Here is a 21,305-nt window from a genome sequence, read left to right as displayed (position 1 = left end):
TGTACCACCACTAATCAAACGCCCCATGAGCGCCTCCTTGTCTTCCCCAGGAAGTCCTCCTCTGGAACGTCGCTGCCGACCTGGCTGGCGGTCCCAGGACCCATCTTGCTCCGGAAACATGTGCGGGCGCACAAGTCGGACCCGTTGGTCGAGAGGGTTCACCTCCTCCACGCGAACCCGCAGTACGCCTACGTGGAGTACCCCGACGGCCGACAGGACACGGTCTCCCTGCGAGTTCTGGCGCCCGCCGGCAACACGCACACCCCCTCGACACCAATCACCCCCTCCCTGCCACCGGCGCACCCCGCGACAGCCCCCTTCCCGGGAGGATTGGTCCTCCTCCCAGGTCCGACCAGAAGTGAAGCTGAAGCAGAAACCGTAAAGCTCCCGGAGGCGACAACACTGGAACAAGCACCACCACCACCGGGGCCGAGGCGATCGACACGGACGACCAGACCGCCCGACCGACTCGTGGCGTCGGTGTAACACTAGAATGTTGTGGACTTTAACGAGAATGTTTTTTTTTTTTCCTTTTCCCTCTTACGAATACTGTAAATAGTCCAAAACAAAAAAACCCTGTACATAGCCCAGTGTAGGGCACTGTAATGACATGCAAAAGTTTTTTTCCTCCCAGGACCAGTCTTGTAAACCCCTACCACCATGCGAAGCACCACCCCGCCGGGTTCATTTTTAACAAGGGGTGAATGTGGTAGTATGCATTAGGGGTCATGTGGGACTGTGAAGCCGTGATGTCATTGGCTGACAGATCCCGGGTCCTGGTTGGCTGTTGATCTCTAGCTCCGCCCTGAAGGCGGAGTATAAGAACCAGGAATTCTCCCCGCAGCTCCAGTCTGTTGCTGAACTGCGGGGAACGAATCACGCTTAATAAAGCCTCATCGACTTCACCTCTATTCGTCTCTCGGGAGTCTTTGTGCGCTACAAGGAGGCTTCTCCATGTCAGTGGTGCCTGGCCACATTTCCAAAGGGGCTCTCAAGCTTTTCCAATTGCCCAATAGTTCTGTGGTTCCATAATACTCTGTTGAATATGAAGGGTCAAAGCGCGGGGAACAATCGCTAAGTCTTTGGGAGATTAGTATTGCATGAATGGGCATTATTGCTTCACTTCACTGATACACTGCTTGCCAATTAGCTGCTAACTGAAGTGTTTGGTGTTCTGAGGTACAGACGAACCAACACGATTGCGATTGGTACAACGCAGTTTTATTCCATTAAACTATACATCTGACTTGGTACTCAGCACGTTGTGACTGTGTGAGTGTCTTGCTTTGAGGTCCTGGCCCTGTGCCGTCTCCAGATGGACTGCCCAGGAAGTGTCATGTTTCTTGTCTTATACTGTGTCTGCTCTTGTCTGTGATTGGCTGTCGTGTTATGTGTGCTAATTGCTCCGTTGCTCTGTCTATCATTATGTATGTGTTATGATGTATGTTTGAATATCATGACACTAACCTGTCTCAGTTAACCCCTGTCCTCATTTTAGAAAGATCATTTCAATGAGGAGTTGGGTGAAGCACCCATGTGTCTCACTGAGACCTTTCGCACTTATTGCCCCCAGTGGACCCAATGCCCTTCAGCCCCTTCACTTTGAGTCTCGCCTGTGAGACCCACCTGAAACCGATGCGGTACACCTGCAAAGCCTGATGCCCGTCCCTGTGGGCACTGTGCGATGCCAGGTATGGGCACTAACCTCAGAGTCATGAACAAAGTGCAGGTTGCCAGCTGCATGCCGTTTAAATCTTGTCGTAAAACACATTGCCAGCGTGGGCTCTCAACCCAGCATAGAGGGCTCATTCCGGCGAGCAGCTGTCGTGATTAGATGTTGAGATACACCAATGATATTCGCAACATTCGATGTGGGAAGTGAAGCCCACCTTTGATGGTTGAAAGAATTGCTTCCTCGTTTTACATCGTCATAAAACCGGTTTGGGGCTTCAAAGAACAAAGAACAATACAGCACAGGGACAGGCCCTTCGGCCCTCCAAACCTGTACCGGTCATAATACCTCAAGAGATTTAGCCTCCGCATCCGCCATGGTGCCCCCCCCGTGATTGGGAGTGGAAAATCCCGGCCATAATCACATCTATGTCAGTACATGTGACTCCAGATCCACAGCAATGTGGTTGACTCTTAAATGCCCTCCGAAGTGGCCTAGGAAGCCACTCAGTTCAAGGGCAATTAGGAATGGGCAATAAATGTTGGCACAGTCAGCGGGGCCCACATCCCACGAATGAACTCAAAACAAAATGGATTCCAAGTTTTTTCCATTTCTCTCAGAGTGATGTCTTATTGAATCTTTTGACAAGGCGAACTTTTTTGAGCAAGCCAGTATATTGTCACTTTATGGTGAATGGGTTAATGCTTCATAAAGCTTACGACATCTGTCCGTTTTGAAAATACCCGGGGCAGCCCCCTACACCACTGCATCAGTACAGTGGACCAAGCCCCTCCATGAAATGATTGGATCGGCTCAGCACATACTAACTTACAGATGTGAAATGCCTCTTATCAGTTTACACCTGATCAGGAGAGGAATGTAAGGACAGTTGAGAACTATGGGGTGAAATCCTCCTACCCGCCCCGCCACATTTCTGCCCCGACCGGCCGGCGGGAGTCTCCGTAACACTAGCCGGTCAATGGGGTTTCCCATTGAGGGGCAGCCCCACGCCGTCGGGAAACCCCCGGGCGCCGGCAAAACGGAGACTCCCGCCGGCGGAGAATGACGCCCTATATTTCCAATAGTTAGATATATCGATGTGGACATTTAGAAATTAGCATTTTTATTTTCAATTCAATGGAAACTTTACCAGTACAAACAATGTAACTCAGCATCAATGGATTCCTGGAGTTCACTTCTCTTTATCTTTGCAGGTGCATGTCCTTTTCGTCGCAGAGCATCAACTGGTGGTGAGTTAACACAGACGTCGATAGTTGTAAGATCTAGACTGGAACTTGAACTAAAACACCTTTATATCCGAATTCGGAGCAGACGTGTTCTCCGCCATTCAATAAGGTCATTGCTGATCTGATTGTAAGATGATGCCACACTTCGCCGATAACCTTTAACCCTCTTGTTTTTAAAAAAAATATATTTTATCAAAGTTTTCAAACACAATTTTTCCCCCTTACAAATCAACAAAAACGGTACCATGATAACTGATAGATAACATTGTTTAAATAAAATAGTGAACTCACAAAATAACACAAAATAGTGCTTCCCCCCCCGCCCCTTCACCCCATCTAGAACACAAACAATTCCCCCCCCCCCCCTTCCCTCCCTCCCTCCGGGCTGCTGCTGCTGGCTATCTATTTTCCCCCTAACTTTCCGCTAGATAGTCGAGGGACGGTTGCCACCGCCTGGTGAACCCCTGAGCCGATCCTCTCATCCGCTCCAGTTTTATGAACCCTGCCATATCGTTTATCCAGGCCTCCACGCCGGGGGGTTTCGCTTCCTTCCACATGAGTAAAATCCTTCGCTGGGCTACTAGGGACGCAAAGGCCACAATATCGGCCTCTTTCGCCTCCTGCACTCCCGGCTCATCCGCTACCCCAAATATAGCTAACCCCCAGCTTGGCTTGACCCGGACCTTCACCACCTTCGAGATCACTCCCGCCACTCCCCTCCAATACCCCTCCAGTGCCGGACACGACCAAAACGTATGTGTGTGGTTCGCCGGGCTTCCCCCGCACCTCCCGCACCTGTCCTCCACTCCGAAGAACCTGCTCAACCTCGCTCCCGTTATGTGTGCTCTATGTAGCACCTTAAATTGGATCAGGCTAAGCCTGGCACACGAGGAAGAGGAATTTACCCTATTTAGGGCATCAGCCCACAAACCCTCTGTGGTGGTATGTATTAGGGATAATACGGTACACCATGAATGCCGAGGAGCTATTGGAGGACAGATGCTGGATCCCGATTGGATCCGCCGCCTACTGGGCTCCACCCAGATAGGCGGGGTATAAGAACCTGGGGTTAATCCCCGCAGCTGCATTCTGTGACTGAGCTGCTGGGGAACGAGTCTGAACATGTCTGCTCAATAAAGCCTCGATTGAAGTTTTTTACGTCTCGCCTCGTGTGTGATCGATGGTGCTACAATTTATTGAGCAGACTTAAAAAGGAATATGGAGCTCCGGATCACCCCGGAGTGCCTGCGAATCAGCCCCCACGCAGCAAACGCAACATCGGCGTTTAAACACTGGCTGGTGTGCTTTGAGGGATACCTCCGAACGGCCCCCGGCAGACCAACAGAAGACCAGAAGATGCAGGTCCTGCATTCCAGGGTGAGTCCCGAAATTTACTCACTCATCGAGGACGCGGAAGAATTCGCAGCGGCGATCAACTTGCTGAAACAGACCTACATTAGGCCCGTCAACCAGGTCTACGCACGTTACCAGCTCGCGACGAGACGACAAATCCCCGGGGAATTGCTAGACGATTTCTTCAATGCTCTAACGATCCTGGGACGAAACTGCAACTGCCCAGCGGTTACGGCGAACGAACATACGGACCTCCTGATCAGAGATGCTTACGTAGCAGGTTTGGCATCGTCGCAAATTCGCCAGAGACTTTTAGAGAAAGACTCTCGGACTCAGAGGTACAGGCCCTTGCAGCCTCCCTCGACGTGGCCTCCCAAAACGCCCGCGCATATGCCCCCGACCGCGCTGCAGCCCCTTGGGCTCCGTGGACCCCCGCCGCGACCGACTCCCCGGCAACCCCAACCCCTCCGCAAGCGTGCGCAGCCAGAATCCCAGACCACCCGGGGGGCCCCGCTGCTACTTTTGCGGGCAGTCAAAATACCCCCACCAGCGCTGCCCGGCCCGCTCGGCCACCTGCAAAAGCTGTGGTAAAAAGGGGCACTACACAGCAGTGTGCCAGTCCCGTGGGGTCGCCGCTATCTCCGGGGAACAAATGGGACCACGGGCTCAACCCCCCCCCAGCGACCCACGGGCGGCCAACGGGCGCCGCCATTTTGGACCCCGGACACCACGAGGGGGGGACGGGCGCCGCCATCTTCCTACCCACAGGCCGCGTGCGATCCATGGGAGCGGCCATTTTGTCCACCCCCAGCCGCGTGCGACTCATGGGAGCGGCCATTTTGTCCACCCCCGACCGCGTGCGATCCATGGACGCCGCCATCTTGGCTGACAGGCAAGGACCCCGGCGTGGATGGCTCCACACTGCCTGAAGACAACGATCGGATACACCAACCACGTTTGGCATCGGTGACCCTCGACCAGTCGCGGCCCCGGACGCTCCAGACGACAACGACAAAGGTGCTGGTGAACGGCCACGAGACGCCGTGTTTGATCGACTCGGGGAGCACGGAGAGTTTTATTCACCCGGACACGGTAAGACGCTGTTCCCTTGTAATTCGGCCAAGCACCCAAAAGTTTTTCCTGGCGGCGGGGTCCCACTCCGTTGAAATCAAAGGGTTCTGCATCGCAAACCTAATGGTGCAGGGGAGAGAGTTCAAAAATTACCGGCTGTACGTCCTTCCCCACCTCTGCGCTCCCACCCTCCTGGGGTTGGACTTCCAATTCAACCTCCAGAGCTTAACATTCAAATTTGGCGGCCCTATACCCCCACTGACTATCTGCGGCCTCGCGACACTCAAGGTCGAACCGCCCTCCCTGTTTGCGAACCTCACCCCGGATTGCAAACCCGTCGCCACTAGGAGCAGATGGTACAGCACCCAGGACCGGACGTTTATCAGGTCCGAAGTCCAGCGGCTGCTGAAGGAAGGCATAGTCCAGGCCAGCAATAGTCCCTGGAGAGCCCAGGTGGATGTAGTGAAGACAGGGGAGAAGCAAAGGATGGTCATAGACTACAGTCAGACCATCAATAGGTACACGCAGCTAGATGCGTACCCCTTCCCCGCATATCCGACATGGTCAATCGGATTGCACAGTACAAGGTCTTCTCCACCGTGGACCTTAAGTCCGCCTACCACCAGCTCCCCATTCGCCCCGGTGACCACAAGTACACTGCCTTCGAAGCAGACGGGCGGCTATACCACTTCTTAAGGGTTCCATTCGGCGTCACGAACGGAGTCTCGGTCTTCCAACGAGAGATGGACCGAATGGTCGACCAGCACGGTTTACGGGCCACGTTCCCGTACCTCGACAACGTCACCATCTGCGGCCACGACCAGCAGGACCACGACGCCAACCTCCGCAAATTCCTCCAGACCGCTAACGCCCTCAACCTCACCTACAACGAGGAAAAATGCGTGTTTAGCACCGACCGTCTAGCCATCCTTGGCTACGTAGTGCGTAATGGAGTGATAGGCCCCGACCCCGAACGCATGCGCCCCCTCATGGAGTTCCCTCTCCCCCACTGTACCAAAGCCCTGAAACGCTGCCTGGGCTTCTTTTCTTATTACGCCCAGTGGGTCCCCCAGTACTCAGACAAGGCCCGTCCACTAATCCAGTCCACTACTTTTCCCCTGTCGACAGAGGCCCGCCAGGCCTTCAGCCGCATCAAAACGGATATCGCAAAGGCCACGATGCGCGCCATCGACGAGTCCCTCCCCTTCCAAGTCGAGAACGACGCGTCCGACGTCGCTCTGGCGGCCACGCTCAACCAAGCGGGCAGACCCGTGGCCTTTTTCTCCCAGACCCTACACGCTTCAGAAATTCGCCACTCCTCAGTAGAAAAGGAGGCCCAAGCCATAGTGGAAGCTGTGCGACATTGGAGGCATTACCTGGCCGGTAGGAGATTCACTCTCCTCACTGACCAACAGTCGGTAGCCTTCATGTTCGATAATGCACAGCGGGGCAAGATAAAAAACGACAAGATCCTGTGGTGGAGGATCGAACTCTCCACCTACAATTATGAGATCTTGTACCGTCCCGGAAAGCTGAACGAGCCGTCCGATGCCCTATCTCATGGCACTTGTGCCAATGCACAAGTGGACCGTCTCCAAGCCCTCCACGAGGGCCTCTGCCACCCGGGGCTCACTCGTTTCTACCACTTCAGAAAGGCCCGCAACCTCCCGTACTCCGTCAAGGACGTCCGAATAGTCACAAGGAACTGCCAAATCTGCGCTGAGTGCAAACCGCATTTTTTCAGGCCAGATAGAGCGCACCTGATAAAGGCTTCCCGTCCCTTTGAACGCCTCAGTTTGGATTTCAAAGGCCCCCTCCCCTCCACCGATCGCAACACGTACTTTCTTAACGTCGTTGACGAATACTCCCGCTTCCCCTTCGCCACCCCCTGACCCGACATGACCGCGGCCACGGTCATTAAAGCCCTCTGCACCATCTTTACCCTGTTCGGTTTCCCCGCCTACATCCATAGCGACCGGGGGTCCTCCTTCATGAATGACGAGCTGCGTCAATTCCTGCTCAGCAAGGGCATAGCCTCGAGCAGGACGACCAGCTACAACCCCCAGGGGAACGGGCAGATAGACAGCTCGACTCATCGAATCGACTTAAGGGGCGTCATTCTCCGACCCCCCGCCGGGTCGGAGAATGGCCGTTGGCCGCCGTGAATCCCGCCCCGCCCCCCCCGCCAAAGTCTCCGAAGGGAGAAAAGTTGGCGGGGCGTTAATGGCGCCGCTGCCGCGGAGAATGTCACGGGTCTGCGCAAGGCAGCCGATTTTCGGCCTGCCGATATTCTCCCTTCCGGATGGGCCGAAGTCCCGTCGACGTGATGACCGTTCACGTCGACGTGAATCAAACCTCCTTTTCATCGGCGTGACCCGGTGCTCCAGGCTCACGCCGACCAGCGAGGAGGTGAGTGACGGCCTGGGGGGTTGGCTCTGGGCAGGAAATGGCGTGGCCGCAGACTGATTGCGTGAGGAGAGGTGTGTCTCGGCTTGTGTGTGTGTGTGTGCGGCGGGGGGGTGGTGGTTAGAGTAGGCTGGGCTCCGGGGGAGTGCCGGGAGGGGGTCCGTGCCGGGGTGGAGGTTGGGGGTTGGAGGGGGTTCGTGCCGGGGTGGAGGTTGGGGGGGGGAGTCCGTGCTGGGGTGGAGGTTGGGGAGGGGGTCCGTGCTGGGGTGGAGGTTGGGGGTTGGAGGGGGTCGGTGCTGGGGTGGAGGTTGGGGGTTGGAGGGGGTCCGTGCCGGGGTGGAGGTTGGGGGGGGTCCGTGCTGGGGTGGAGGTAGGGGAGGGGGTCCGTGCTGGGGTGGAGGTTGGGGGTTGGAGGGGGTCCTTGCTGGGGTGGAGGTTGGGGAGGGGGGTCCGTGCTGGGGTGGAGGTTGGGGGGGGTCCGTGCTGGGGTGGAGGTTGGGGGTTGGAGGGGGTCCGTGCTGGGGTGGAGGTTGGGGGTTGGAGGGGGTCCGTGCCGGGGTGGAGGTCGGGGGGGGGTCCGTGCTGGGGTGGAGGTTGGGGAGGGGGTCGGTGCTGGGGTGGAGGTTGGGGGTTGGAGGGGGTCCGTGCTGGGGTGGAGGTTGGGGAGGGGGTCCGTGCTGGGGTGGAGGTTGGGGAGGGGGTCCGTGCTGGGGTGGAGGTTGGGGGTTGGAGGGGCTCCGTGCTGGGTGGAGGTTGGGAGTTGGAGGGGGTCCGTGCTGGGGTGGAGGTTGGGGGTTGGAGGGGGTCCGTGCTGGGGTGGAGGATGGGGAGGGGGTCCGTGCTGGGGTGGAGGTTGGGGGTTGGAGGGGGTCCGTGCTGGGGTGGAGGTTGGGGGTTGGAGGGGGTCCGTTCTGGGGTGGAGGATGGGGAGGGGGTCCGTGCTGGGGTGGAGGTTGGGGGTTGGAGGGGGTCCGTGCTGGGTGGTGGTTGGGAGTTGGAGGGGGTCCGTGCTGGGGTGGAGGTTGGGGGTTGGAGGGGGTCCGTGCCGGGGTGGAGGTTGGGGGTTGGAGGGGATCCGTGCTGGGGTGGAGGTTGGGGAGGGGGTCCGTGCTGGGGTGGAGGTTGGGGGTTGGAGGGGGTCCGTGCCGGGGTGGAGGTTGGGCGGGGGTCCGTACTGGGGTGGAGTTTGGGGAGGGGGTCCGTGCTGGGGTGGAGGTTGGGGGTTGGAGGGGGTCCGTGCTGGGGTGGAGGTTGGGGGTTGGAGGGGGTCCGTGCCGGGGTGGAGGTTGGGGGTTGGAGTGGATCCGTGCTGGGCTGGAGGTTGGGGAGGGGGTCCGTGCTGGGGTGGAGGTTGGGGGTTGGAGGGGGTCCGTGCCGGGGTGGAGGTTGGGCGTGGGTCCGTACTGGGGTGGAGTTTGGGGAGGGGGTCCGTGCTGGGGTGGAGGTTGGGGGTTTGAGGGGGTCCGTGGCGGGGTGGAGGTTGGGGGGGGATCCGTGCTGGGGTGGAGGTTGGGGAGGGGGTCCGTGCTGGGGTGGAGGTTGGGGGTTGGAGGGGGTCCGTGCTGGGGTGGAGGTTGGGGAGGGGGTCCGTGCTGGGGTGGAGGTTGGGGGTTGGAGGGGGTCCGTGCTGGGGTGGAGGTTGAGGGTTGGAGGGGATCCGTGCCCGGGTGGAGGTTGGGGGGGGGGTCCGTGCTGGGGTGGAGGTTGGGGGTTGGAGGGGGTCTGTGCTGGGGTGGAGGTTGGGGGTTGGAGGGGGTCCGTGCCGGGGTGGAGGTTGGGGGTTGGAGGGGGTCCGTGCTGGGGTGGAGGTTGGGGGTTGGAGGGGGTCCGTGCTGGGGTGGAGGTTGGGTAGGGGGTCCGTGCTGGGGTGGAGGTTGGGGGCTGGAGGGGGTCCGTGCTGGGGTGGAGGTTGGGGGTTGGAGGGGGTCCGTGCTGGGGTGGAGGTTGGGGGTTGGAGGGGTTCCGTGCTGGGGTGGAGGTTGGGGGTTGGGGGGGGTCCGTGCTGGGGTGGAGGTTGGGGGGGGGTCCGTGCTGGGGTGGAGGTTGTGGAGGGGGTCCGTGCTGGGGTGGAGGTTGGGGGTTGGAGGGGGTCCGTGCCGGGGTGGATGTTGGGGGGGGTGTCCGTGCTGGGGTGGAGGTTGGGGGTTGGAGGGGGTCCGTGCTAGGGTGGAGGTTGGGGGTTGGAGGGGGTCCGTGCTGGGGTGGGGGTTGGGGGTTGGAGGGGGTCCGTGCTGGGTTGGAGGTTGGGGGTTGGAGGGAGTCCGTGCCGGGGTGGAGGTTGGGGGTTGGAGGGGGTCCGTGCTGGGGTGGAGGTTGGGGGTTGGAGGGGGTCCGTGCTGGGGTGGAGGTTGGGGACGGGGTCCGTGCTGGGGTGGAGGTTGGGGGTTGGAGGGGGTCCGTGCTGGGGTGGAGGTTGGGGGTTGGAGGGGGTCCGTGCCGGGGTGGAGTTTGGGGTGGGGTCCGTGCTGGGGTGGAGGTTGGGGAGGGGGTCCGTGCTGGGGTGGGGGTTGGAGGGGATCCGTGCTGGGGTGGAGGTTGGGGAGGGGGTCCGTGCTGGGGTGGAGGTTGGGGGTTGGAGGGGGTCCGTGCTGGGGTGGAGGTTGGGGGTTGGAGGGGGTCCGTGCCGGGGTGGAGGTTGGGGAGGGGGTCCGTGCTGGGGTGGAGGTTGGGGGTTGGAGGGGGTCCGTGCTGGGGTGGAGGTTGGGGGTTGGAGGGGGTCTGTGCTGGGGTGGATGTTGGGGGGGGGGCTCCGTGCTGGGGTGGAGGTTGGGGAGGGGGTCCGTGCCGAGGAGTGTGATGGGAGGGCAAATGAGTTGGTCCACCTGGCCAGGTGCCAGCCTCCAACAGTTGGACCCATGCGGTCCATGCCACCTGGCTGGGGGGAGGAGGGGATATGGGCAATGATGACATGTCGTCGTTCCCCTCCCCCCACCAGGCCGTCATGTTTTCAGATCATCCAGCGATGCTGGCCGCCGTGGTGGCAGCCGCTCATGTCTATGTTGCCCTGGATGAGGAGGAGGAGGAGCGTGCCAGAGAGGCGGCGCAGGCTGCCGCAGAGGGGCAGGCGGCAGCCGCCCAGGCTGGAGGGACACCTGACCGACAGGACGAGGAGGGTGAGGAGGACGTCGCGGCCCCACGGCAACGGAGGCACCCGAGGGCGCCCCGTGTGTACCGGCCCCGGCAGTCATACCAGGACCTTACGGACCGGGAATGCAGGAGGAGACTCCGGATAAGCCGGGAAACCGTGGCACACATCTGCCACCTGCTGGCACACCTGTCACCGCATGGCACTGGCGGGGGACACCCTCTCCACGTGTCCGTCAAGGTTACGGTGGCCCTGAACTTTTATGCAACGGGGTCATTCCAGGCACCGAGTGGGGACCTGTCCGGCATATCGCAGACATCGGTGCACCGGTGCATCCGGACAGATGCCCTTTATGCCATGGCGCACCGCTACATCCGCTTCCCCGTGGACCGGGCCAGCCAAGATGCCCGGGCCGTGGGCTTCTCTGCCATTGCCGGGTTCCCCATGGTCCAGGGCGCGATCGATGGGATGCACGTCGCCGTGCGGCCACCTGCAGATAACAGGGCCGTGTTCACTAATAGGAAGGGGACCTATTCGATGAACGTCCAGGTGGTCTGCGACCACCGCATGATGATCCTGCACGTCTGCGCCCGTCACCCAGGCAGTGTACACGACTCATTCATGTTGTCGCGGTCATCCATCCCCGGCATGTACGAGGGACGCCATCCCCGGCTGAGGGGCTGGTTGCTGGGCGACAGGGGCTACCCATTGCGATCGTGGCTGATGACGCCTATACGGAGGCCACGCAATGAGGCGGAGAACCGCTACAATGATGCCCATGTAGCGACAAGGGGAGTGATCGAGAGGTGCTTTGGTGTGCTGAAGATGCGTTTCAGGTGCCTGGACCTCTCTGGGGGCGCCCTCCAGTATCGGTCAGATAGGGTCGGCCGCATCATTGTGGTGTGCTGCGTCCTGCACAACATAGCCCAGCAGAGGGGCGATGTGCCGCAGGCAGAGGAGGGCGGAGTGGAGGAGCAGCAGGAAGAGGCACAGTCCTCCCCAGATGAGGGGGATGGGGGCAATGGTCAGGGCAGACGGGGTAGACACAGGCGGGTGGCTGTCCACCGTTACCGGCTGAACCAGCGGGCATGGGACAGACTGATATCCGCCCGCTTCACTGACTAGATGGGCGTGGGAATCGGGTAGTATGGCCACAGACCGCACACCATGGCAACAGCCGACCACCCACAACCCCACCCATCCACCCACCCAGCACCCTCACCCCCCTCCCCAACCCCACCCACCCCACCCGCATGCACACCACCCCACCCCCCATTGCCGATCCACCGGCGGCACAACGGGCCGGGCTCACCCAGTTGCGTGTGGACGCGTGTCTATCGCAGGCCATGGAGGATGATGACAACCCGCCCTGCGATGAGCTCCTGGCTCTACATCGTTGGACTATGTCTGACCCATGGCCACAGTACCACCATCCACCCGGACCATCCCTGCATGCGGCTGTGACACTGCAGCGCACGGTCCCGTCCTCTGCCCGGGGGATGTTGATGGCGGCCCAGGGGGAAGGGGGCAGACTCACCTGGGGCTGAGGTAAGACCACCCCTCACACACACACTTGCGCTCAACGTACATGACACGCCCGCACACTTTGGACAGAGCACAAAGGCAGCTTCGGTAGGTGTAACATTGACTTTAATAACCAAAGGAGTTCATGCACGTGCCCTAGCCCCTAAAACTCATCTGTGCACTGCACCCGTGCCAACTTACACAGTGTCTAATTGTTTGGCCTTACGGGCCCTTTGACTACGTCTACGTGGTTCCCCAGACGGTACAGCAGAACTGGAGGTGGACTCCTGTGATTCCTGCCCTCTGACACTGGATCCCTTTGGCGGCCGTTTCCTGCGGCATCCTGGCCTAGATGGGCCAGGCTGCGGCCCGGGCGACTGGGATGGCGAGCTGCCAGCCTGTCCTGCCCGTTGCCCACCCGATGCACCTGGGACGGAAGGGGGGGAGTCCGAGGTGTCGCGGTGTACCGGGACCTCCCCTACAGAGGGAGCCGGGACGGACCACACTACCTCCTCCTCCTTCTGGGTGCCCGATGGCCCCCAGGCCTCTACATGGGTGGGGGATGCGAACGGACTGGCCATCCGACGCCCCCCCGACATCTGGCGCTGCCAGTCCTGGAGGCCCGTGCTGGTATCGACAGGGGTCTGCAGGTTTGCAGCCATGGAGCCCAGGGTGTTGTCAAACCCTGTCTGTGACAGTGCGACGCCGGCTCGCACATGGCCACTGGCGCCGATGCCCTCAGCGATGGCCTGCTGAGACTGGGCCATGGCCTGCAGAGACTGGGCCATGGCCTGCAGAGACTGGGCTATGGCCTGCTGAGACTGGGCCATGGCCTGCTGAGACTGGGCTATGGCGTTGAGCGCCTCTGCCATCTGGCGCTGGCACTGGCTCATGGCCTCCTGTGAGAGGGCAGCCATTTCCTGGGCCACTGACGCCGCCTGCACGGAAGGCCCCAGGCCTCGCAAACCGTTCCCCATGTCTGACACCGTCGCACCCATTGCCTCCACCGCGGACGCCACCTGTGCGGTGTCAGCCTGGGTGGCACGCATGACCGGGACCACTCCCAGCTCCTGGACGCGGGTGGACTCCTCCACCTGCGACCGCAGCCGCCGCAAGCCACCCGTCACCCTCTTCGCTCGTCTCCGGGTCGGTGGTTGCATCGGATCTATGTGTGGGTGTGGTAACTGCAGGAACCCGGGATCCATCTGGGCGGCAGATGTTCGCTTGGCCTGGGCTGCCCTCCGACCGCCCGGTCCCTCTGCTGCTCCTACCTCCACCTGCTGTACCGGGACGGCTGTGTTGTGCGCACCAGTGAGTGTACCAGACGCCTCATCACTAAAGTGCCCAACCGTGGTGAGTGTTTCTGCGATGGTGGAGGGTGTTGGTGACAGCAGTGGCGTTGTGTCGTGCTCTTCGTCCCACTCTGACTCCATGGCACTTTGGGGTGGGGGTTCGTCTCCACTCATCCACTCTGAGTCACTGTCCGGTATTTCGTCTTCCTGGGTAGGGGTGTCCTGGGTAGTGCTGTCCTGGGTAGTGCTGTCCCGGGTAGGGGTGTCCTGGGTAGTGCTGTCCCGGGTAGGGGTGTCCTGGATAGTGGTGTCCTGGGTAGTGGTGTCCTGGGTAGTGGTGTCCTGGCTCGGATGTGACGGGGGCCTGTGGCTGCCCCCCTCATCGCTGGGTGGTCGCTCCCGCACGTGACGGGGGTGTCGTCTCCCTGTTGCTCCAGGTCTCTCCGTCTCCCGTGGTGTGCGAGGGGCATCCTGCGGGCGTCGCATGCTGGAGGGTCCGGGCCTCTCCGTCTCCCGTGGTCTCCGAGGGGCATCCTGCGGGCGTCGCATGCTGGAGGGTCCGGGCCTCTCCGTCTCCCGTGGTCTCCGAGGGCATCCTGCGGGCGTCGCATGCTGGAGGGTCTGGGGTCTCTCCGTCTCCCGTGGTCTCCGAGGGGCATCCTGCGGGCGTCGCATGCTGGAGGGTGCGGGTCTCTCCGTCTCCCGTGGTGTGCGAGGGGCATCCTGCGGGTGTCGCATGCTGGAGGGTCCGGGTCTCTCCGTCTCCCGTGGTGTGCGAGGGGCATCCTGCGGGCGTCGCATGCTGGAGGGTGCGGGTCTCTCCGTCTCCTGTGGTCTCCGAGGGGCATCCTGCGGGCGGTGTGCATCTGCGGGGATGGGTGCCTGGACGTTTGGTCCTGCGATACACAATGAAGCATGCATGGTTAGACATCAGGCAGTGATCAGGTGATACGGGGGAGGGGGATATAGGGGAGGGGGGGATATGGGGACGGGCTGTCGGTGGCTCACTTGCTGGTGGGCCCCCGACCTCTGCATCAGCAACCTCCCGGTCCTCAAGTCTGCCAGCCAGTTCCAGGGCCCTTTCCTCGTGTACGGTCAGTGGCCTCTCATCAGCGGGCCCTCCTCCAGTCCTCACATGCTCCCTATTGTTGTGTGCGCGCTTCTCCTGTGGGGGGGGGGGGGGATGGCGTCAGGGGTAAAAGGCAACAGTGTTAGGCAGGTATATGAATGCACGCCATCGGTTGCGCGTGCATTGCAGAGGTTAAGGTTAGGGCTGGATTCACTTGGGGATATGGGGGATATGGGGGAAGGGGGGATATGGGGGATATGGGGGAGGGGGGATATGGGGGATATGGGGAGGGGGGATATGGGGGATATGGGGGAGGGGGGATATGGGGGAGGGGGGATATGGGGGATATGGGGGAGGGGGGATATGGGGGAGGGGGGGATATGGGGGGGATATGGGGGATATGGGGGAGGGGGAATATGGGGGATATGGGGGAGGGGGGATATGGGGGATATGGGGGAGGGGGATATGGGGAGGTGGGATATGGGGGAGGGGGGATATGGGGAGGGGGGATATGGGGATATGGGGAGGGGGGTTATGGGGGAGGGGGGATATGGGGGATATGGGGAGGGGGGATATGGGGGAGGGGGGATATGGGGGATATGGGGGAGGGGGGATATGGGGGAGGGGGGGATATGGGGAGGGGGATATGGGGGAGGGGGGTGATATGGGGAGGCTCACCCTGCCTGCTCTGACGAGGTCGTTCACCTTCTTGTGGCACTGGGTGCCTGTCCGTGGTGTCAGGGCCACAGCGGTGACGGCCTCTGCCACTTCCCTCCACAGACGCCGGCTGTGGCGTGCGACAACTCTGCGGCCGTGCCCGGGATACAGGGCGTCCCTCCTCTGCTCCACCACGTCCAGGAGCGCCTCCACATCGCGTGACTCGAACCTCGGGGCTGAGCGACGGCCAGCCATCCAGTCGGGTGTTGCGGTCGGGTGTTCCGGTCGGTTGGGGGGGAGCTGCGCGGCCTTATGAGCCGTCACGCCGTGCAGCGCGTATGACGCTGCACGGCGTGAACCACTGCGCAAGCGCGGATCCCGTTACGTCGCTGCTAGCCCATTTCGGGCCGGAGACTATCGTCCCATTTTTATGACGTGACGCAAGTGGGATTTGCGCCGTTTTTTGCGCCGATCGGCGGACTTTCCGCCGATAACGGAGAATTTCGCCCAAGATGTATATAATTCAGTGGCCCAGTAAAGCGGCATTATTGTAAACAGTTAAACGCTGCAAATCGGGTAAAATGTGAATAATTCGGTGGCCCAGTAAAAGCGGCATGATTGTATATAGTTCAATGGTTAAGGCACCGACCCTGTAAACCCCTCCCACCCACCACCCACCACCCCGCCGGGTTCTTTTTTAGCAAGGGGAGAATGTGGTGGTATGTATTAGGGGTAATACGGTACACCATGAATGCCGAGGAGCTATTGGAGGACAGATGCTGGATCCCGATTGGACCCGCCGCCTACTGGGCTCCACCCAGATAGGCGGGGTATAAGAACCTGGGTTAATCCCTGCAGCTGCCGTGACTGAGCTGCTGGGGAACGAGTCTGAACAAGTCTGCTCAATAAAGCCTCGATTGAAGTTCTTTACGTCTCGCCTCGTGTGTGATCGATGGTGCTACACCCTCCTCAATCTCCTCCCCGAGCTCTTCTTCCCATTTTCCTTTCAGGTCTTCTACCAACTCCTCCCCCTCTTCTCTCATCTCCCGGTATATTTCGGACACTTTGCCCTCCCCGACCCACCCCCCCGAAAGCACCCTATCCTGGATCCCCTGTGTCGGGAGCAGCGGAAATTCCCTCACCTGCTGTCTCGTGAACGCCCTCACTTGCATATACCTAAAGATATTCCCCGGAGGCAGCTCCTACTTTTCCTCTCGCGCTCCCAAGCTCGCAAACGTCCCATCTATAAATAAGTCTCCCACTCTCCTAATTCCTGCCCGGTGCCAGCTCTGGAACCCTCCGTCCAACCTCCCTGGGGCAAACTTATGGTTGTTCCTGATCGGGGACCACACCGAGGCTCCCAACACACCCTTCTGTCGCCTCCATTGCCCCCAGATACTTAGTGTTGCCGCCACCACTGGGTTCGTGGTAGACCTTTTCGGGGAGAGCGGTAGTGGCGCCGTCACCAGCGCTTTTAAGCTCGTTCCTTTACAGGACGCCATCTCCAGCCTTTTCCACGCCGCCCCCTCTCCCTCTATCATCCACTTACGGATCATCGCCACATTGGCGGCCCAGTAATAGTCGCCCAAATTCGGCAACGCCAGTCCCCCTCTGTCCCTGCTACGTTGTAGGAACCCCCTCCTTACCCTCAGGGCCTTCCCTGCCCACACGAAGCTCATGATGCTCCTATCTATTTTCTTGAAAAAGGCCTTAGTGATCAATATAGGGAGACATTGAAACACAAATAAGAACCTCGGGAGGACCATCATCTTAATCGCCTGCACTCTGCCCGCCAGTGACAGCGGCTGCATATCCCACCTTTTGAAATCCTCTTCCATTTGCTCCACCAGCCGTGTCAGATTGAGTCTGTGTAAGGTTCCTCGGGCGAAATTCTCACCCAACGGCGCGATGTCCGCCGACTGGCGCCAAAAAACGGCGCCAATCAGACGGGCATCGCGCCGGCCCAAAGGTGCGGAATGCTCCGCATCTTTGGGGGCCGAGCCCCCAACATTGAGGGGCTAGGCCGGCGCCGGAGGGATTTCCGCCCCGCCAGCTGGCGGGAAATGGCGTTTGGTGCCCCGCCAGCTGGCGCGGAAATGCGGCGCATGCGCGGGAGCGTCAGCGGCCGCCGACAGTTTCCCGCGCATGCGCAGTGGGGAGAGTCTCTTCCGCCTCCGCCATGGTGGAGGCCGTGGCAGAGGCGGAAGGGAAAGAGTGCCCCCACGGCACAGGCCCGCCCGCGGATCGGTGGGCCCCGATCGCGGGCCAGGCCACCGTGGCGGCACTTCCCTGGGTCAGATCGCCCTGCCCCCCCCAGGACCCCAGAGCACACCCACGCCGCCTGGTACCGCCGGTAAATACCAACTTTGATTTACGCCGGCGGGACAGGCAATTTCTGGGCGGGACTTCGGCCCATCCGGGCCGGAGAATTGAGCGGGGGGGTCCCGCCAACCGGCGCGGCCCGATTCCCGCCCCCGCCCAATCTCCGGTACCGGAGACTTCGGCGGGGGCGGGGGCGGGATTCACGGCGGCCAACGGCCATTCTCCGACCCGACGGGGGGTCGGAGAATGACGCCCCTCAGCTCCTGGCTTTCTGAATCCCCAGGTATCGGAAGTTTCTTTCCACTCTCCTTAGCGGCAGGACATCTATCCCTCTACTCTAGTCCGCAGGGTGTATTACGAAAAGCTCACTCTTTCCCATGTTAAGCCTATATCCCGAGAAATCTCCAAACTCCCTCAATATCTGCATAACCTCTGTCATCCCCCGCCACTGGATCCGCCACATACAGCAGTAAGTCATCTGCGTAGAGTGACACTCGGTGTTCCTCTCTCCCTCTAACCACCCCTCTCCATTTCCGGGAGTCTCTCAGCGCTATGGCCAGTGGTTCAATTGCCAGCGCGAACAGTAATGGGGACAGAGGGCACCCGTGTCTTGTTCCCCTATGTCGTCGAAAATACTCCGATCTTTGCCGATTTGTGACTACACTTGCCATTGGAGCCCCATAGAGGAGTTTAACCCAGCTGACAAACCCCTCCCGAACCCAAACCTCCTCAGCACCTCCCATAAATACTCCCACTCTACCACAAATGCCTTCTCTGCCTTCCACCGGGAACCCGTCAGGTCCGGGGCCTTCCCTGCCTGCATGTTCCCCAGCCCTTTGGTCACCTCGTCCACCCCAATTGGCGCCCCCAGGCCTGCCACCTCCTGCTCCTCCACCCTCGGGAACCTTATTTGGTCCAGAAACTGCTGCATCCCCTCTTTTCCCTCCAGGGGTTGGGACCTATATAACCTCTCATAAAAGGTCTTAAACACATTCACCTTCCCTGCTCTCCGCACCGTGGTTCCCATTTCATCCCTAACTCCCTATTTCCCTCGCCGCTGTGCTCTTACGAAGCTGGTGGGCCAACAGGCGACTTGCCTTTTCCCCATATTCATATCTCATCCCCTGTGCCTTCCTCCACTGTGCCTCTGCTCTCCCTGTGGTCAGCAGGTCAAACTCCGTCTGGAGTCGTCGCCTCTCCTATATAGTCCCTATATAGGGGCAGCACGGTAGCATTGTGGATAGCACAATTGCTTCACAGCTCCAGGGTCCCAGGTTCGATTCCGGCTTGGGTCACTGTCTGTCCGGAGTCTGCACATCCTCCCCGTGCGTGCGTGGGTTTCCTCCGGGTGCTCCGGTTTCCTCCCACAGTCCAAAAATGTGCAGGTTAGGTGGATTGGCCATGATAAATTGCCCTTAGTGTCCAAAGAAATTGCCCTTAGTGTTGGGTGGGGTTACTGGGTTATGGGGATAGGGTGGAAGTGTTGACCTTGGGTAGGATGCTCTTTCCAAGAGCCGGTGCAGACTCGTTGGGCCGAATGGCCTCCTTCTGCACTGTAAATTCTATGATAATCTATGATAGTCCTTCGTCCGGGGTCTCCGCATATTTTTTATCCACACTCAAAATCTCCCCCAGTAATCTTTCCCTCTCTTTGGCCTCTGTTTTCCCCTTGTGAGCCCTGATGGAGATCAACTCTTCCCTGACCACCGCCTTCAGCGCTTCCCATACTACCCCCACTCGGACCTCTCCATCATCATTGGCCTCCAGGTACCTTTCGATACATCCCCGCACCCTTCCGCAGACTCCCTCATCTGCCAATAATCCCACATCCAGTCGCCAGAATGGACGCTGTTCCCTCTCCTCTCCTAGTTCCAGAACCACCCAATGTGGGTCATGGTCTGAAACAGCTATGGCCGAGCACTCCGTTCCTTCCACCCTCAAAATCAGTGACCTTCCCAAAACAAAGAAATCTATCCGGGAGTATACCTTATGGACATGGGAGAAAAAGGAGAACTCTTTGGCCAGCGGCCTAGCAAATCTCCACGGATCCACTCCCCCCATTTGGTCCATAAACCCCCTAAGCACCTTGGCCGCTGCCGGCCTTCTTCCGGTCCTGGATCTAGATCTATCTGACCCTGGGTCTAGCACGGTATTGAAGTCCCCCCCCCATTACCAGGTTTCCTACCTCCAGGTCCGGGATGCGTCCCAGCATCCGCTTCATAAATCCCGCATCATCCCAGTTCGGGGCATATACGTTGACCAGCACGACCTCCATTCCCTGCAGTCTGCCACTCACCATCACATATCTGCCCCCGCTGTCCGCTACAATGTTCCCAGCCTCGAACGACACCCGTTTCCCCACCAATATGGCCAACCCTCAATTGCGTCCAGCCCTGAGTGGAACACCTGCCCCACCCATCCTTTCCTTCACCTAACCTGGTCCGCCACCTTCAGATGCGTCTCTTGGAGCATGGCCACGTCTGCCTTCAGTCCTTTTAAGTGCGCGAACACACGGGCCCTCTTAATCGGCCCATTTAGGCCTCTCACGTTCCACGGGATCAGCCGGCCTGGGGGGCTGCCCGCCCCCCTCCCCTGTCGACTAGCCATCACCGTCTCTGGGTCAGTCCCACGTCCCGGTTCCGCGCACCCACCCGTCCCCCAGGCGGCGCATTCTCGCCTCGACCACCTTTTCTCTTACCAGCTCCCTTTCGATCTCAGCAGCAGCAACCCAGTTGTCCCCCGCCCCTCCCCCCCCCCCCCCACCCCCCCCCCCCCCCCCCCCCCGCTAGATCCCCATCTAGCATGGTTACTTCCCCCATATTGCTTCCGAAAGTCAGCTGACTTCAACTGACCCCGGCTTCTCCCGCTCTCTCCTTGACCCCCCCGTGTAAGGAACTCCCATCCTCCTTGCGCCTATCTTCCCGCCATCATCTCTCTGGCGCGGAAAAAGAAACCCCGCGCTTTCTAGAACCACCCCGCCCCCATGGCGCAGCTCCCCCTACCGCCCCGTTCCCATTCCCCATCCCCCACCTGTGTCTCTTTTTCCCCCCACTGGCGCCCACATTTCTCAGTGTCCTCCCCTCCCCAATTTACACCTCTATCCATCAGCATTGCCGTTTCCCCTCCAACATCAGTCCCTCAGTTCTGGTCCAGTTTCTCTTTTTGAATGAAGGTCCATGCTTCTTCCGAGGTTTCAAAATAGTAATGTCTATCCTGGTGCGTGACCCACAATCGCGCCGGCTGCAGCATCCCGAACTTCACTTTCTTATTATGCAGCACCTCCTTGGCTCGATTGAAACTCGCCCTCCTTCTCGCCACCTCCGCACTCCAATCCTGATACACTCATATCACCGCATTCTCCCATCTGCTACTTCGTACCTTCTTGGCCCATCTCAGAACCACCTCTCTGTCATTGAAGCGGTGAAATCACACAACCATCGCCCTAGGTGGTTCTCCAGCCTTTGGTCTCCTCGCAGGGACCCGGTGGGCCCTTTCCACTTCCAAGGGGCCCGAGGGGGCCTCAGCTCCCATTAGCGAGGGTAGCATCGTGCTCGCATAAGCCCCGCCGTCAGCTCCTTCCACTCCCTCGGGGAGACCCAGGATCCGG

At 60.0% G+C, this 21,305-nt stretch overlaps 1 protein-coding gene across 1 annotated transcript in view; it reads left to right on the top strand.

Moving 5' to 3' along the window:
* Positions 1-21,305, top strand: part of LOC140425674 (uncharacterized) — a 456,765-nt gene that overhangs the window by 21,251 nt on the left and 414,209 nt on the right. The window contains exon 2 of the mRNA XM_072510172.1: positions 2,887-2,922. Coding sequence (XP_072366273.1) covers positions 2,887-2,922 — 36 coding nt within the window. The remainder of the gene's footprint in view (positions 1-2,886; positions 2,923-21,305) is intronic.

The sequence above is a fragment of the Scyliorhinus torazame genome, chromosome 6 (genome assembly GCF_047496885.1).
Source record: "Scyliorhinus torazame isolate Kashiwa2021f chromosome 6, sScyTor2.1, whole genome shotgun sequence".
NCBI classification, from domain to species: domain Eukaryota; kingdom Metazoa; phylum Chordata; class Chondrichthyes; order Carcharhiniformes; family Scyliorhinidae; genus Scyliorhinus; species Scyliorhinus torazame.
Note: the sequence above shows the minus strand (reverse complement) of the source record. Positions and strands in the feature narration are given on the sequence as shown.